Raw genomic sequence first — 18,635 nt, 5'->3', positions numbered from 1 at the left:
TTTATCTTTATGGATCTGGACAAAGCAATGTGGAGAGTTGAGCAGAGATTAGGAATGGAGCATGAGCCATTGGATAGTTCTGAGAACTCAGAAACACCTCATGGGATCTCGTATATATTTGGGCATTTACTACATGACTATTCCTATGCTAAACACACACACACACCAACTATATATATATATTTATATACACATACACACATTATATATACATACAATATATCATATGTATTTATAGTGCATAAAGCATATACACACTATATATTATATATAAATATATTTTAAATATATAATTATATATATATAATTTAATAAGAAAGAATCCTAGAAAATCAGAGAAAAGATGAAGGAATAAAGTCTTCCTAAAAATCAGCATTGGATTAGGTTTCTCTTTGATGGGCCTTCAGAGGATATCCTGTTTATTTCTATCATAGTTTTCATTTTGCCTCATATTTTGTGATTGTCTGTATACTTGTCTTTATTTCACTAATTGAAAAGATCCAAGTGTCTGGTAATGTATGTTCTTAAATACTCTATCTTCACTCCTAGATCATTGCCTGGAATCTGAAATGTTGTAGGTACTTGAAAAGCATATAATAATTGAATAAATAAATATATAGATAGTATTTATTATATTTTGATTAAAAAATTATGTCCAAAGTCTGCAGCAAGTCAGTGATCAGTATTACATCAATAACAACAAAGAAAATTACTTTTAAGGCAGATCTTGATTTCTCTTTAAGTTTTTGTTAATGTTCACATATATAGGTGTAATTGATTGTAAAACTTGACTATGTTCAAAGTCTATAAAATAAAAAAAAGAGTATTATAATAGGCAAGGGGACTTTATCTTAAGGCAGAAATTGTTTTCCTTCTGTGTTCTTTTATATTTATGCATATGTTTGGATTGCAATTATAGGGCAAGTTGTAAGTACCCAGAAGCATGCCTTCCTGGATTGAATACAATATCCAAAGTCATTGGTCGTTCCATTCAATTGCTTAAGTAACTCAATCATTACTCAATTTTCTCCTTTGGTTTAATATCTCACAGTCAACCCAGGAGAAAATTGCTTGAGTTCCCTGCACGTTAATTTAGTAAAAATGAAATTTAACTCTTGTTTATAATTGTCTTCTTAAGATCCATGGACACGTAAAAATTCAGCACATCTGCATCTGTGGCATTCAAACATACGCTTCCTGATAAATGACTCCCCAGGAGACAGAATCAAATCAGAAAGAGATGCAGTGTTTATTGAAAATCTACTTTGGGTGAAAATGTGTTAATTTAATAATTGAATATGTATTAAATGTAACACTATCATTTATGTTTACATTATAAAATATTTAGCTGTAAAATATGGATTTTTCAGTGTTAAAATGGATTTCTGTAATGAAAATCACTGGAATGTATTCATTTTTTAAATAAAAGTGTTCAGTATAACACACATCTACTAGGAAAAGTATATTTTTAAAATCAATAAGATCTTGAAATGGTGCTGTCTTTTTTCTCCTTTCAAGCTTCCAAAATTAGGACAAATATTTGCTGGGCATTACTTAATCCCAGGCATGCCTCCCTGTGCCTAATGTCTCGTGTTTTGAATAATGCACTTTGCAGTACTGAGCTATGATTAGGAAATAAAAATGTCTTTTCATATTAACTTTTGGGGCAGAATAAACTAGTAAGATAAATCTGGTTTTAGAAAATGCAGAGTTCATTCCAAAATATATGTGTGGAGTTGAAGATATATATACATATGTGTTATGTGTGTGTGTATATACACACACAGATATATTTTCACAGATATATATATCATTTTATCTTATTTTACTAATATATACACATACATAGATACATTACATATATACATATACATGCATGCATGTATATGTATATTTCTGTGTATGTAAAATGCATATATGCATACATACATGTAAGTATATATTTGTAATATAAAATAAAATGATATATTTTTGTTGAAATCAACTGTTTCTCTGAATAAATGATGTATATATCATTTCTCTGAATATATAGTAATATATATAGCTTCTCTGAATAAAAGACATATTTTATATTACATATATACATGTATGTATGTATATATATTTTAAGCTTTGTATATATATACAAAAAATATATAAATACATGTATATATTTGTTATATAAATACATTATGTATATATGTAATACATTATATTTACAAATTTGTAATATAAAATAAAATGATTTTTTTTGTTGAAATCAACTCTTTCCCTGTAATATAACACATTACAAATTATATCAATGTAGTGTCAGAATGAAATCTTTGAGCAGAGTTATATTAAAGAAATTATATCCCCTGTATGAGTAGAAACATGTCACACTATGGAAGGCTGGAATTCATTGAAAAGTCATGAGTCGGTTTTGCAGTTTCTTCATAGCTGCTTTCATCTCCTCATTTCTCAGTGTGTAGATAATGGGGTTCAGGAGTGGAGTAAAAATGGTATAAAACACAGACAGCAGCTTGTCAACAGAAAACCTACTGAAAGGCCACACATAAATAAAAATGCAAGGGCCAAAGAACAGCGTCACTACCATGATATGTGCAGAGCAAGTGGAGAGTGCTTTGGATGTGCTACCAGCAGCACGCTGTCTGACAGTGAGGAGGATCACAGCGTAGGAGATCAGGAGGAGCAGAAAACAGCTCAAGGAAAGCAACCCACTGTCTGAGATCATAATTATACCCAAGACATAGGTGTCCATGCAGGCAAGTTTGATCACCAGAGGGAGGTCACAGAAGAAGCTGTCTACCTCACTGGGGCCACAGTAAGGTAAATTTGCAGTGAAAGCCACTTGACTGATGGAGTGCACAAATCCAATGACCCATGAAGCCAGCACCAGCTTGATGCAAGTCTGCCAACTCATCAAAGTCATGTAATGCAAGGGTTTGCATATGGCTACATATCTGTCATAGGCCATGGAAACCAGGAGCACCATCTCAGCCCCACCAGTAAAGTGCAAGAAGAAGATTTGAGCCATACATCCTCCAAAGGAGATGAGTTTTCGATCACTAAGGAAATCCCTGATCATCTTGGGAGTGGCAAATGAAGCCAACCACATGTCCAGGAAAGATAGGTTCCCCAGCAGGAAGTACATAGGGGAGGAATGCAGGCGGGGATCAGAAATTACAGTGACCAAAATGAGAAGGTAACCCAGCATAATGGCCACATAGATCCCGAAGAAAAACATAAAGAACAAATTTTGAAGATGTCGTGAAGTGCAGAGTCCATGCAACGCAAATTCTGACACCAAGGAATAGTTCTGCATGTGCATTGCCTCGAGTTTCAGACTTTGTTTGTAATCTAAATAAAGAAAAAAATCCTGTCATTTGCAACAACACCTCAAGGACATTGTGTTAAGTGAAGTAAGCCACGCACAGAAAGACAAATATCAAATGATGTCACTTAATATGTGGAATATAAAAAAGTCAAATTTACATAAATAGAAAGTAAAATGGTGGTTACCAGAGACTGGGAAGGAGGAGGGTGAGGGATAAGTTTGTGAAAGAACAAAGTTTCAATTAGACAGAAGAAAAAATTCAAGTGATCTCATCATTGTGATTATAGATAATAGCAATATATTATACACTTGAAAATCACTGAGAGAATAGATTTTGCATTCTCATCACAGAAAATAAGTATGTGATTTAGCCATTCCATAATGTTTACATATATGAAAACATCATGTTGTACATTATAAAGGTATATAGTTTTTATTTGTCAATTAGAAAGAAAGAGAGAGGGAGAGGAAGGAAGAAAAGAAGTAAGCAAAAGTGCCTGTCAATTGCTTGGCACATGAAAGTGATCAACTGAGTGCTATCTCTGTATAATTTTTAACTTGCAAGAGATACTGTAAAATATAGAATGTCATATACTACCAAGCATGTATATTTGCCTTTTTCACACTTCAGTGATTCCTGAGGGGCAATTAGACATTCTGGAAGACTTCTGCATAGGTGAGAGTTGTAGGAACTTTTTTTTTCCCCTTCTTTCCGTGGCCTTTGTCCATATAAAAACATGGATCAATCAAGTGCAGTAGGTGAACCAAAATTCCTTAAGAGGACTGAGAAGGTGAAGATTTTTTCAGGGGTACTATCTTCTCACTATCTGTGTCGATATCACTGCCCAGTGGGTAATTAATTATTCTTAAGCACTAAATATTGAAGTTAAAGCTTCACTTAAAAATAATGTCAACACGTAAAACATGGGCAACTGAATGTACATTATTGTCTCTTCCTCTTCCTCTCTCTCATTTACACACACAAACCCAAAACAAAACCTAGCAAAGGCATGTTGATAGGTAGATGTATCTACGTATCTAAATATGATTAACATGTCTTTCTCCTAAATCCAAGAGAAGCAAATTTTGTTTCTCAATGACAAAATTTAAAGGAGAAAAATTACTTTAAGCTAAAACGCATGTTTTGGATATAACAACTATGGGCGGGGGATGATGTATAAATACAGACGAGCTCCCAAATCGTGTACCCAAGTTATGTATGTTGCTTAGTAATGCTATAAAAGCCTCATTTATTGTGTTATATGTGAGTTGTAGAATGGCTCTTCTTATATTCTCACATGACATCTTTGAGGAAAATTTGATCTAAATAATAGCTCAGTTTCATAAAGTTTTAATCTAAAGTGTTAATCGTTGCTATCAGGGAGGACAGCCTATAATTGCAGGCCACAGGACTCTTTCCTCTTCCTTGCCCTTCATCAACAACCTGGATATGACATAATTTGCAAGTTTGCAGATAGCACAAATCTGAGATGATTTACTTACAGACTTATAGAATATTTCAATATTCTGGAAATATGGGCTGTAACCAGCAAACAAGAGATAAAAGGTGAAAGGAGGAAGAGAGAAGAGTGTAGACTGATAATTATCAGTCTAACAGAGACATACAGTATTATATTATTAACACATTTCTTTATAATCATGCTTTTAATGTGTTATAATTTTTTTCTCAAAAATGAATAAAAATATTTATGGTAAAATGTGTTGTAGTGCTTTTAATTAAGTGAGTGAAAAAGGATCCAGATCTGGTTCAGGGCATTCATATCTTATTCTCCAGTTAAATTTCAGCTCAAGAAATGGCTTCCTATAGAGCCATAATGTTGAGATTTCTCCCATATTAAATCTGCTTGGAATATTTCTTTTTTTTTCCGACCACTATAAAATCACCTATTCGAAATGTTTGCTCAATTATTTTTAAATTATTTTACAAACTTGGTTATCTCCGTAATACTTCCTTTGGAATTCTGAAAATCTCAGTCCCTTCCAGGACCTCTCCTGGCAGTAGTCAAGCTATCTACTTCCTTATTCATTTACTCACTTACACTCATTCATTCAGACTGTATCTATAAGACACTAACACGTTGTTTTCATCTCACTTTATTTGGCATAAAAACCAATCAATACAAGAAGAAATAAATCACTTAACCTAGGTTTTATTTAGTTTCTTCACCCCACAGATTTTTATTTTTGCTCTTATCATTTTTAAATTAATTGCATTTGGGATAAAAAAACCATTGATTTAATTGATTTATAGATAGATTTATTATTTATAAACTTTCTCTGAAATGATTTAGAATGACTTTCTTTTAAAAAATACTTTAAATTATTATGTGGAAGCTAAACAAAATAAACTGATGGATATAGAGAGTATAAAAATGGTTACTAGACAATGGGAAGGGTAGTGGGGAGGGTTGGAGGATAAAGGGAGGATGATTAATGCGTATAAAAATGTAGTTAGGATGACTTTCAATGAAAAAGATATTTCCAAGACCTCTCAACAAGGATCAGAGCATAAAACCAATGAAATAATTTTTTTTGGGGGGGGTTTCACTATTACACATGATTGACTAATAAGTTCATCATGTTATTTTAAAATGTAGCTCTGAGTTTGCAGATGAAATGGAACAGAATTCACAGGTTCCATTATTAGTTATTTTTTATGAGCAATAAACTGGAGTCTCACTCTTCTCACTGAGAAGAAAATACTGTATAAACCTTTTTATAAGGGGTATCACATAGACTCCTTCATGATAAATTACAAAAAAGATGCAGGACTCTCCTTCATATGAGCTTTTTAATGTTGCTCCTTTATAAAACTGAAGAATATACCATAAAAGAAAAGTCTTGTAGGCTTCTACAGGGAAATAAGGTAACTTATTCTAGTTGTGAAATAGCGTAACAGTGAGAATTTGATACAGTAATAGATTTTTAGAACCTAAAGGGATTAATGATTATCATATCTTCTTTAGTCCACTCAAATAGCACCCATCTCACCCAGACTGTTGTCCAGATAACGAAAATTCAAAATTCCTTTGGTTCTCCCTGAATTTTTATAAAAGCATTACATTAAATCATTTAATTGCAACACTTTTTTTTGACAATTAGATGCTACCCATCTTTAGTCTGAAATTTTAAATCTGAAGCCAAAATCCCCAGTGGGCACAAGGGACATAATCACAAAGCAAGCATTCTTAGGAATTTTACTTAGATTCTTCTGATACCCATTCTAGCAAACACATCACAGGTCATAGAGCTACACTTTTTCCTTTTTATGCCCCTGAAAAATTTCACTTGTAAATCTAAAATATAATTGTATTTAATATACTGTTTTATGAAGATTAAGTGAACAGAATGTTGAAATAATCAAATGGAAAACTCGGGAAACAAACATAAAGGAACTCAATTTGCTACTGAATCAAAGATGTTCTACAGTTAGATACTGGTGATGGTTGTACAACTCTGTAAATACACGAAAAATCACTGAATTGTACATGTAAAAATAAGTGAACTTTATGATATATAAATTATACCTCAATAATGCTTTTAAAATGGATATTAAAAGAAATGTAATAAAAGTCTCAATTATAGTTCTAATTTCTGAGAACTCTTTATGATGTGTAAATCATCTAAAAGCAAATAAACATTAAGTTTGTAATCAGAAAATGACATTGATTTTGTATACAAACCAATGGTATTTTTAAATTAAAATATAAATTCAACTGATAATGAAAAACATTAATTTTAACTTGCAAGTTATTATGATGTAATCCAATGATTTAATATATAAGATAATATAATAGTCTCTATTCAACTTATATCTCATGCATGTTCATATTTATTACAAAAGTTCTCTACTAACCTGGAGTTAAGATGCTCAGTGCTGACACTGTAGCTCACCCAATTTATATTTTACATCTACTATACTTAAATGGAGCTATTGAAAATACACATATTTTATCCCAGAGATGATTTAATCATCTTTCTTCTTCCCCTTAAAAATAATTCGGGAAAAGCATTATCTTAAAGTTAGAGAACTTCAGATTTGAGTCTTCCTTGGAGTTAAGATATAAATATACCCTGTCTCCCACCAATTAAGAATGCTTTAACTACGGGCCATTTGTGACCAATGACCATAACAAAGGCTGGGGAATAAATCATCTGAGGATGGAAATTTGCAGTAATGAATCATGTTCATTTCTCCAGGTGACACAAGGAAAATAATTACAGATCTGCCAGATTATATAAGCTGGATTTATATTAGTATATATAGCTGCATTTATTTTAGTAATTCAAGCAGAATTATATATACTATTATCCAGTTAATCAAGTATAAAATGACAAATTTATCTTTAAGTAATCAAATTAACAAGTTACACTCTAAAAATATGCTGAAAATTTGCCAACTCTGCACATTATATAACTTTGATCAAGCATTACACTTTGAAAAAGATTTACTCATACAAGGAGAATCAGATTTATATGTGCCAAAATATTTGCCTTCTCTAGATTTGTATGGTCAGGCATGATGAAATCTCCAGGTGTGTGGGTTACTTTGTTCATCATTTATTATTGATAGCCTACTTACTTCCCCAAATCATTCAAGGTTAATGCAGGATTCTTCTACTAATGGGTCCATGCTGAAGATAAATATTTCAAAACATTCTGATAAATGATCATCACATTTACAACTGTTCACATGACATTTACAACTATTCACATGACATTTACTTCCATATTAGGTATGTAGGTTCTACTAAATGTATAAGACATTTGACTACCAAGACAGCATCTGAGTAGAGTAAAATGTCTCAAGTGGCACATTGGCATTAGATAATTGTGTTTCACTTAAAATGAGTTGCAAAATCTAAGTTCTGTTTCTGTCTTTTAAACACACAGATAACGATTACTAAAGGAAGTCTGCAGAAGCAATCTATCAGTTTCAGTGTGATTTGTTTCTGAAATGCAGTCATTAGGTGGTACAGATATATTGTGTAAAATAAAGAATTATAGAGAAGTTTTTGACAAACAGATTAAGTGAATACTGGATTTGGAGATAAGGAAAGATTGACTGAATGTGGTGGATTTATTTATGATTCAACATAGAGGGCATTTTTGGGTAACATTAACATTTAAAATGGTGAGACTTGAGTAGAGTGGACTGCTCTCCATAATGCGGGTGGAGCTCATCCAGTAAGTTGAAGGCCTGCATAGAACAAAAGGACCAGACTTTCAAGGGAAGGGAGAATTCCCCATCAGACCATCAGACTGCCTCAGACCTTCATCTGTGTCATCAGGTCTCCTGGGTCTCTAGCCGGCAGGCCCACACTGTAGATTTGGGACAACTTTTTGATAGACACTTTGGAAACATAGAACAGACCCACTAAAAAATGCTAGTAGATCTTGACCTAGTCATTTCTATGTTAAAATATGTCCATAATATCATTACTGATTAATAGATCAAGAATTATTAAGCAAATTACTGATTTATAGACCAAGAATTATTAAGCAATTTACTAATTTATAGATCAAGAATTATTAAGCAATTTAAATTTGCCAGAATAATTAAAATCAATTAAAGTATATGTATGTGATAGAAGAGAACAACACATGAAAAAATATGTTTTCAACGAACATTTTAATATATGAAGAAGGATTCATGGTGTTTTGTTAAGGCCAAAAAAAGAGGACGGCTAACTATATATACAGTATAAATCCTTAGGTTGCATCAATGAATAAAACAGGTAAGAATTACTTTCCTCTTGACGCTTACAATCTAGCAGAAAACACAAACACATAAATAAAAATAAATGAGTCATCTGTGATAAGCACTAAGGAAAAAATTAAGCAGAGTAAGGAATATTGAGAATGCCAGAAGAAGGATTGCTTCAATTGCCTACAGTGGCAAATAGTTTGGTAATGTGCTGTTTATTGGTTCTCTTCTCCCTTCTCCCATTTCCTCACTTTACCAGAAAACTACCAGATTTTCTTAGGATCACTTTTGGCCAGTAAAAGTATTTGTACTCCAATCTTGATCTCAGAGACTTCTGGATGAGTACAAGGTAGGACAGTTAATACTAGACCTGCTTCTACAGAACAGATTCTCAGAATGAGATTTTGAAATTAAATTGCTTACAAGCCCAATGCAACAGTCCCTCATTGTTGATGGTAAGTAAGATCACGAGAATCTCTGGCACACTGTATATCACAACTACCAGACTCTCACTTGCGATGATTTAAGTTGGGTTAGAGACCTAGAATTTGAGAGCAGGACAATGCTACTTTATAAAAATAAGGAATTGGCTGGTTATTTCTAGTTGGCATCGAAGTGCTTGCAGAAGAAAATAACAGGCTCAAGTCAGTCAACTATCAACTCAGGCCACAGTATAAAAAATAGAAGACACCATGACAGTATACAAAGCAATCTCTGTTGTCTAGAGTCTAGGGACAGCCAGAGCTATAAATCAGGACAGATACTAATTGTGAGAATAGTGAAGTTACAGAGAAAGCTGAATTCACAAATCTGGAAACTCTTTTATGCTAAGGTCTAATAAGAGAAATATTAGAATCTAATATCTGATATAAGAATATCCTCCTTTGAACATGTCGGGCCAGCAGAAGTGGCTTCCTCCTTCTTACTGGAAAGTAGCACTTTCACTTTCCCTGGAAAAAAAGCTGAAGGCTCTAACTAAGATATATGCATTGCAAAATAATACACATTCATCTTAAGATCAGTCCCATCTATCCTCACTGCTTCTAGGTAAATAACTAGAGTATAGGTATATAATATGAGACTGGGGAAATACTAACCCTACTCTCAAATAAAAGAGAAATAACCAACAGAACTTCGTGAACTGGTTAATATGCACTGGAAAATGAATGAATGTTGGAGGCTGGAACAATGCGTGGGGGCAGAGTGTGGGATGATCCATTCTGTCCAAGGTAGAAATGCTGGAACTGCCTTGGCATATCTTAAACGAAAGGCTCAAAAGTCTAAGTAAGCTTGGAAAAATCAAATGGATTTAGCTTATAAAACTAGTGCACCGACCAACTGACAAGGTTACAAGCGAAGGTCTAGAGGGTCTTTCACTAAAGCTTAAAGAATGGACTCCTTATTGTCAGTCACAACAATAGGAATCTGGACTATAAGAGGATGGGTAGCAGTCATTAGCCATCAGAGGCAACTATAATAATTTTGACAGTGTGCAATGAGTCTGTAACAAAAAGCTTAGATCTTGACCTGCAGGTGTCTGTTATGATAACTAGATGGAGCAAGAGCTATAGGCAGCCAACAGAAGTATTGCTTGACTTACATATTCCAAGGAGGAAAAAGGAAATCAAGAAGTGGTAAGCAAAATGTTGGTAAAGCCACCATAATGGAATAAAAACAATCTATTACCCAGTTTCTAAAAATGAGTGAGTCATGAGATCTAGCACCCATCAATTCAAGAGGCCAGGTCCATTTGAAGAAGAGCTCCGCACTACAGTAAGTATATACAAAAACAACTCCCCTAATCATTTCCCAGAATTAATTATGCCCATTTACTAGAGTAACCGAACAGTGAATAAAGGGAAATATTCAGATATTTGAGGTCTAGAGTCTGAGACAGTACTCATATCTGGGAAACAAAAATCCCATTATGGTTCCTGTTAGAGTAAATCCTTTCCAGAGGGTCTATTTGTGTCATTTTCCTGGCTCCTGATGCATAATTAGAATGAATATACTAAGTGGCCGACAGAATTTTCAGATTGGTTCCTTGGCACATAGAATATGAGTATTGAAATAGAAAACACCAAGCGGAAGTCCCTGAAACTGCAACACCGACAACAATATGGCTAACTAGAAGCAACGTGACATCCCAGATAGAAAGGCAGATTGTTGTCATTTTAGAAAGCTTTAGTTTACCAGTCTGATATCGCAAAAAGGAAAGCAAGCAACCAAACAAGAAAGAAGAAAAAATAGAGGTGAGAGAAAGGGGGGAATGAAGGAAGGAAAGAAAGGAAAAATTTAAAAAATTATGACAAAATACAATGGAGTGAGGTAAATATAACCAATTGGTAGGTCCAAATGCAACGATTGTGCTGAATATAGTGTATTTACTAGAATTCACTGATACAGGTTCTAGTAATTATGTAGCCATCAATCTGACAAACCTGTTCTCAATTCTTAACAGGGAAAACAGTCGTTTGTAATTTGAACTCACTTCGAAATGACGGCACTATGCATGCATGATCTTATTCCAGTAGAATGTTATTTCTCCTGTCATAATATTGTCTGAAGAGATTTTGACTATCTGGACATCTCGCCAAACACCAAACTTCTCTACTGTATTGATGACTTATGAATGGTACCTGGGGAGTAGTAACTGGATGTTACTACTGATTACTAGTCACTAGTGTTTCCTGATAAGACACCTGCATACCAGGGAAGATATTCAGGTACCTGCCACATTAATAACATTTTTAGGCATCCAGTTGTCTGATTACTACAAAACATAGCCTTGGGAATTCTCCTCCAACCAATTTATCAGGTAACAGAGAAGGTTGCCTTTTTTTTCTTTTTTAAAACAACTTTGTTGAGATATATTTAACCTGTCACAAAATCATTCATTTCAAGTATACAATTCAATGATTATTAGTAACTGTACTGAGTGATGCCACCATCTCCAAACCTCAGTTTTAGAATATTTTCATCTCTCCAGTAAGATCCTTCAAGCTCATAATAGTTAATGCCCACTCCCTACCTGGCTCAAAACAACCACCAGTTTACATTCTGTCTCTATAAATTTGCAATTTTTAGATATTTAATATAATATAAATTATATAATGTCAGATCTCTTGGTGGCTTTCTTCACTTAGAATAGTGTATCAGAGGCTCATCCATGATGTAGCATGTGTCAGTGTCAATACTTTCTTTCTTTGTGTTGCTGAATATCACATTTTATCTATCCATTAAGCAAATGATGGACATTTAGGTTGTTTCCAGGTTGGGGCTATTATGAATAATGATGCTATGAGCATATGTGTCCAAGTATTTATGTTGAAATATATTTTCATTTATCTTCTGTGAATATTGCTTGTTCATATGACAGTTTTAGGTTTAACTTTTTGAGAAAGTGACAAATTGTTTTCCAAAGTGACTGTATCATTTTACATTCCCAGCAGCAATTTATGAGAATTGCAACTTCCCTATATTCTCACCAGCATTTGTTATTGTCTATCTTATTTTGAACAGTCATTGTAGAAAGTATGAAACGGTATCTTATTGTGGTTTTAATTTGTTTTTTTCCTAATAAATAATGATGTTGAAAATCTTTTCATGTGCTAACTTATGTGTTTTCTTTGGTGAAATGTTTGTTCAATACATTTTTTTAAATTTTATTTTTAATTGACAAATAATCATGTCTATTTATGAGACTTAATCTATACATTGTGTGAAGAGCCAATCAAGTTAATTAATATATGTACCACCTCACAGACTTATCCTTTTTTTTTGTGATGAGACATTAAAAATCTATTCTTTTAGCAATTTAAAACATAGAAAACAGAGCCAGGTGTGGTGGCTTATACCTGTAATCAGCTACCTGGGAGACTGAGGCAGGAGGATAGCTTAATGTCAGGAGCTTGAGGCCAGCCTGGACAAGGAGTCTCTAAAATGTTTTTTCTAATCAAGCAGTTGCAGTGGTGCACATCTATAGTCCCAGCTACTCAGGAGGCTGAAGTAGGAGAATTGCTTAGGGCCAAGAGTTCCAGGATGCCTGGGCAACAGAGCAAGATCCCATCTCTTCCTTTCTCTCTCTCTCTCCTCTCTCTCTAGATACATATATCTAGAGATATGTATATATCTTCAGAACATTATTATTAAATGTGGTCATCATGCAGTGCAATAGATCATTAAAAGTTGTTCTTCCAGTCTGAGATTTTGTACTCTTTCCTCTTCATTATCGCTTCGCTATTCCCTTCTCAGCCTTTAAAAAAATGTTATTTATTTATTTATTTAAATTATAATTTAAGTTCTAGGGTACACGTGCACAACGTGCAGGTTTGTGACATAGGTATACAAGTGCCATGTTGGCTTGCTGCACCTATCAACTCATCATTTACATTAGGTATCTCTCCTAACGCTATCCCTCCCCTAGACCCCCACCCCCTGATAGGCCGCGGTGTGATGTTCCCCGCCCTGTGTCCATGTGTTCTCATTGTTCAGTTCCCACCTATGAGTGAGAACATGCGGTGTTTGGTTTTCTGTCCTTGTGATAGTTTGCTGAGAATGATGGTTTCCAACTTTATCCATGTCCCTGCAAAGGACATGAACTTATCCTTTTTTATGACTGCATAGTATTCCATGGTGTATATGTGCCACATTTTCTTAATCCAGTCTATCACTGATGGGCATTTGGGTTGGTTCAAAGTCTTTGCTATTGTAAATAGTGCAATAAACATATGTGTGTATGTTTTTTATAGTAGAATGATTTATAGTAGAATGATTTATAATCCTTTGGGTGTATACCCTGTAATGGGATTGCTGGGTCAAATGGTATTCTAGTTCTAGATCCTTGAGGAATCCCCACACTGTCTTCCACAATGGTTGAACTAATGTACACTTCCACCAACAGTGTAAAAGCATTCCTATTTCTCCATATCCTCTCCAGCATCTGTTGTTTCCTGACTTTTTAATGATCACCATTCTATCTGGCATGAGATGGTATCTCATTGTGTTTTTGACGACCAGTGATGATGAGCATTTTTTCCTGTGTCTGTTAGCTGCATAAATGTCTTCTTCTGAGAAGTATCTGTTCATATCCTTTGCCCACTTTTTGATGGGGTTGTCTGTTCTTTTCTTGTGAATTTGTTTAAGTTCTTTGTAGATTCCGGATATTAGCCCTTTGTCAGATGGGTAGATTGCAAAAATTTTCTCCCATTCTGTAGGTTGCCTGTTCACTCTGATGATAGTTTCTTTTGCTGTGCAGAAGCTCTTTAGTTTAATTAGATCCCATTTGTCAATTTTGGCTTTTGTTGCCATTACTTTTGGTGTTTTAGTCATGAAGTCTTTGCCCATGCCTATGTCCTGAATGGTACTGCCTAGGTTTTCTCCTAGGGTTTTTATGGTTCTAGGTTTTACACTTAAGTCTTCAATCCATCTTGAGTTAATTTTTGTATAAGCTGTAAGGAAGGCATCCAGTTTCAGCTTTCTACATATGGCTAGCCAGTTTTCTCAGCACCATTTATTAAATACGGAATCTTTTCCCAATTTCTTGTTTTTGTCAGGTTTGTCAAAGATCAGATGGCTGTAGATGTGTTTTTTCTGAGGGCTCTGTTCTGTTCCATTGGTCTATACATATCTGTTTTCGTACCAGTACCATGCTGTTTTGGTTACTGTAGCCTTGTAGTATAGTTTGAAGTCAGGTAGCATGATGCCTCCAGCTTTGTTGTTTTTGTTTAGGAATTTCTTGGCTATGTGGGCTCTTTTTTGGTTCCATATGAACTTTAGAGTAGTTTTCTTCCAATTCTGTGAAGAAAGTCATTGGTAGCTTGATGGGGATGGCATTGAATCTATAAATTACCTTGGGCAGTATGGCCATTTTTGCAATATTGATTCTTCCTATCCATGAGCGTGGAATGTTCTTCCATTCGTTTGTGTCCTCTTTTATTTCGTTGAGCAGTTGTTTGTAGTTCTCCTTGAAGAGGTCCTTCACTTCCCTTGTAAGTTGGATTCCTAGGTATTTTATTCTCTTTGCATTTAAATATATAACTGACACATAATAATTGTACATGTTAATGAGGTATAATATAATGTTTCAATGTATGTATGTGTAGTATAATAATCAATTTTGGGTAATTACTATATCCATTATTTTAAACATTTATCATTTCTTCGTGATGACAACATTCATAATCTTCTCTTCTAGCTACCTTGAAATATATACTACATTGTCATAATCATCCTACTGCTTAACAGAACACCAAGCCTTATGGTTTCTGACTAAATGTAACTTTGTACCTATTGACCAACCTCTCCCAGTACTCTTCCTCTCCTTGACTTTCCCAGGCTCTGGTTACCAGTTTCTACTCCCTGTGTCTATAAAATCAGCTTTTTTGGGTTCCAGATATGAGAGATTATAGAGCATTTATCCTTCTGTGCCTAGTTTATGTCACTTAACATGTCTTTTGGGCTCATTCATGTTGTTGCAAATGACAGGATTTGATTCTGTTTTATAGCTGAGTAGTATTTCACTGTATGTGTGTGTATGTATGCATGTGTGTTTATACATATATATGTACTTATATATGCTGCATTTCTTTATCCATTCATCTGTAGATGGATATCTAATTTAATTCCATATCTTGGCCTTTGTGAATGGCACTGCAATAAATATAGGGGTGCAGATGAACTGTTTTCATTTCCTTTGGGTATATGTGAAGAAGTGGGATTGCTGGATCATATAGTAGTTCCAGTTTTATTTTTTTGAGGAACTTCTGTACTGTTTTTCATAATTGCTTTACTAATTTACACTCCCACCAAAAGTGTATAAAAGCTCCCTTTTCTCTGTATCTTTACTAGCGTTTATTTTGTTTGTTTGTTTTTTGATACTAGCCATTTTAACTGGGTCAACAGGATATCTGATGTGTTTGTAACTTGCATTTCTCTGATGATTAGTGATGTTGAACATTTTTTCATATATCTGTTGTATCATTCATAACTCCTCTTTTGAGAAATGTCTTTTTAGATCTTTTTGCCCATTTTAAATTGTTTGTTTTTGAGTTCCTTACATGTTTTGGATATTAGCCCTTTATTATATATATGGTTTGCAAATATATATATATTTCAATATGTGAGTTGTCTCTTCTCTGTGTTAGTTGTTTACTCTGTTGTGCAGAAGCTTTTCAGTTTGATGCAATCCGATTGTCTATTTTTGCTTTTGTTGTCTGTGCTTTTGGAGTTCTATATAAGAAAACATTGCCAAGATCAATATTGTGGAGATTTTCCCTGTTTTCTTCTCTTAGCTTTACAGTTTCAGGTTTTATATTTAAGTATTTTATCCATTTTGAGTTTATTCTTGTGTATAATATAAGATAATGGTCAATTTTATTCTTCTGCATATGGATATACAGTTTTTCCAACATCATTTATTAAGAGATTGTCTTGGCCGGGTGTGGTGGCTTATGCCTATATCCCAGAACTTTGGGAGACCAAGGTGGACAGATCTAATATAACCAGCTTAAAATACAACCAGCTTAAGTATCTCCCCTCCCCGCTGCCCACCGAGCCCCCAACACACCCATCCATGTCTACCACCCCGCTCAGAGGCTGAAAACAAGTGAAGCCAGGAGTAGTAAAAGACAAACAATTTTATTCGAATGTGAGCAGATGGGAAATGGCCAGGCTCATGCCTTTAACAGATCATTCTCCGTTTGGGGGCTGAGTAAAGGAGTTTAAGACGGAAAAGATATGGGAAATATGTGAGAATAGTGCAGGAAGGTGCAGGTCTGCGTGTCTTGTTCTGAAGGTTATCTTGAGTAATGGCCTGTCCTGAGGTCTGATTTGCCTTTTCCTGACTGTGGCCTGGTAGCGGTGGTTTAACTGTAAGTAATTCCCCTCTCAAGGGAGGATTCTGCAGCCAGGTTTCCCTGCCTTGTTTGTTTCAAAATCGGCCCCTAAGATTTCTAAGCAAGCACTTAACTAGATAAGAAACACTGTGTATGAATGTACCTGGTGGGAAAGGGAGATAAAGTCTTACAACACAAGACTACATTCTGAGATTCAGAAAGAAAGAAAAAAAAAGTTTGAAAATGCATTTTGAGGCTGGGATCGTTGGCTACAATAATTCAACTTGTATATAAAATGTTTTCTCCATAAAATTGGTTGTTCAGTATAAAACAACTAAGGCTGATGTTAGATGCCCTTTATGTAACAAATGATCTAATGGCATGTTAGAGACCTAATATTCAATGTTTTATCTGCAGTCTCTGGAATGGCTTTTCTGGATACTAGGTATCCAATAAAAGGCATAAAGTTCTTTTTGGATTTATGCTGAAGTTGAAAGACAGGAGCCATCTCCCATACCAGTTGCCTTAAATTTGCTTTTGCCTTCTATTGAGTTACAGGCCTAGTTGCCTAGATGGCAAAGAGAAATATGAACAGAGCTAAGAAGAAGGAGGTAAACTTGGAACAGAAGCAGTACAATGTGCAAGTATGGACAGGAATGGTCTATACTTACTTTTTTTCCCTTCCTGTCTGTCTTTTAAATTTCAGCATGACATGGCTTTGAATTCCAAAGAGTGTCCTATATTTTCTATTATATGATCAGACTACATTTGACATACCTCTCTATCTCATCTCTTGACATCATAGCCCACGACCCAGCTCAGTGAAATTATGTGTAGGTTCTCCTCTGTGTCATGCTTCTACGCATTCTCAACATACTATTTCTTTCTCATGGAATGTCTTTCTTCTCCATCTAGCTGATGCTAACTATGAGTGGAAACCTTCCTGCCCCGCCCTGATTGAGACGTCATTCCTCTGCACTCTCAAAGCACCCTGTGCATCATGTAACAGTGCTGTTCGTGCCACAGAACAATTACTAATTTAGTTCTCTCTATCCATCCATAGGTATAAGTTTCTTGAAGCCCTGGCTATATCTTCTGGCATTCTGTAGGCTCACAAAATATGTGAAGAATGGTTGAACACACTGTGCTTACGGCAAGCAAGTTAGTATAATTTAATACACACTAATCATGGATTACCCAGAACATGCAGTTTTCTAGTCTGTAAGGCACTTGGATAAATTACTGTGATGAGATGTCATCTGTGTGCTTTCTCTAAACATAGATTACCACCACCAACAACAAAAATCGTAACAATAATAATGTGTTTTCTGAGGTTTAAGAGTATGCTAAAATAATAACGAAAGATGCATATAAACAAAGTTGTATAGACGAAAAAACTAAATCACAGGTAACTTATTTATTTTGTTCAAATTTGCATCAGAGAAACAGATAAAGGTGGGAGTTAAATGTATACAAGCCAAACTGTAGATGTTATGTGTTTGACCATAAAAGATCACGAAAGGGTGTTTGCTTTTTAACAATTACATCTACTGTTTCCTCATACAGACTTGAACTATTAGCTGGTACACAAGTTATAGCGGTTTTTGCCGGCACTTTAATTTTGTCATTTACTTTAATGGCAAAAACCACAATTACTTTTGCACGAACCTGATACATTAAAAATGAGTTTCTTAAATGTTCAAACAAACAAGACAGTGTCTCTTCAAAAGTGTCAACTAAAAAGTATGTTTTACAT

At 34.5% G+C, this 18,635-nt stretch overlaps 1 protein-coding gene across 1 annotated transcript; it reads right to left on the bottom strand.

Moving 5' to 3' along the window:
• Window positions 1-2,259: 2,259 nt before the first annotated feature.
• On the bottom strand, window positions 2,260-7,361 carry OR4K14 (olfactory receptor family 4 subfamily K member 14). The gene is made up of 2 exons (XM_005560638.4): window positions 7,194-7,361; window positions 2,260-3,339 (listed from the first exon to the last, which is right to left on the bottom strand). The coding sequence occupies exon 2, from the start codon at window positions 3,308-3,310 to the stop codon at window positions 2,378-2,380; it is 933 nt and encodes a 310-aa protein (XP_005560695.3). The 5' UTR covers window positions 3,311-3,339; window positions 7,194-7,361; the 3' UTR covers window positions 2,260-2,377.
• Window positions 7,362-18,635: the final 11,274 nt, after the last annotated feature.

Source organism: Macaca fascicularis, chromosome 7 (genome assembly GCF_037993035.2).
Source record: "Macaca fascicularis isolate 582-1 chromosome 7, T2T-MFA8v1.1".
NCBI classification, from domain to species: Eukaryota; Metazoa; Chordata; class Mammalia; order Primates; family Cercopithecidae; genus Macaca; species Macaca fascicularis.
The sequence above is the reverse complement of the archived record's forward strand: the minus strand, read 5'-3'. Positions and strand labels throughout refer to the sequence as shown.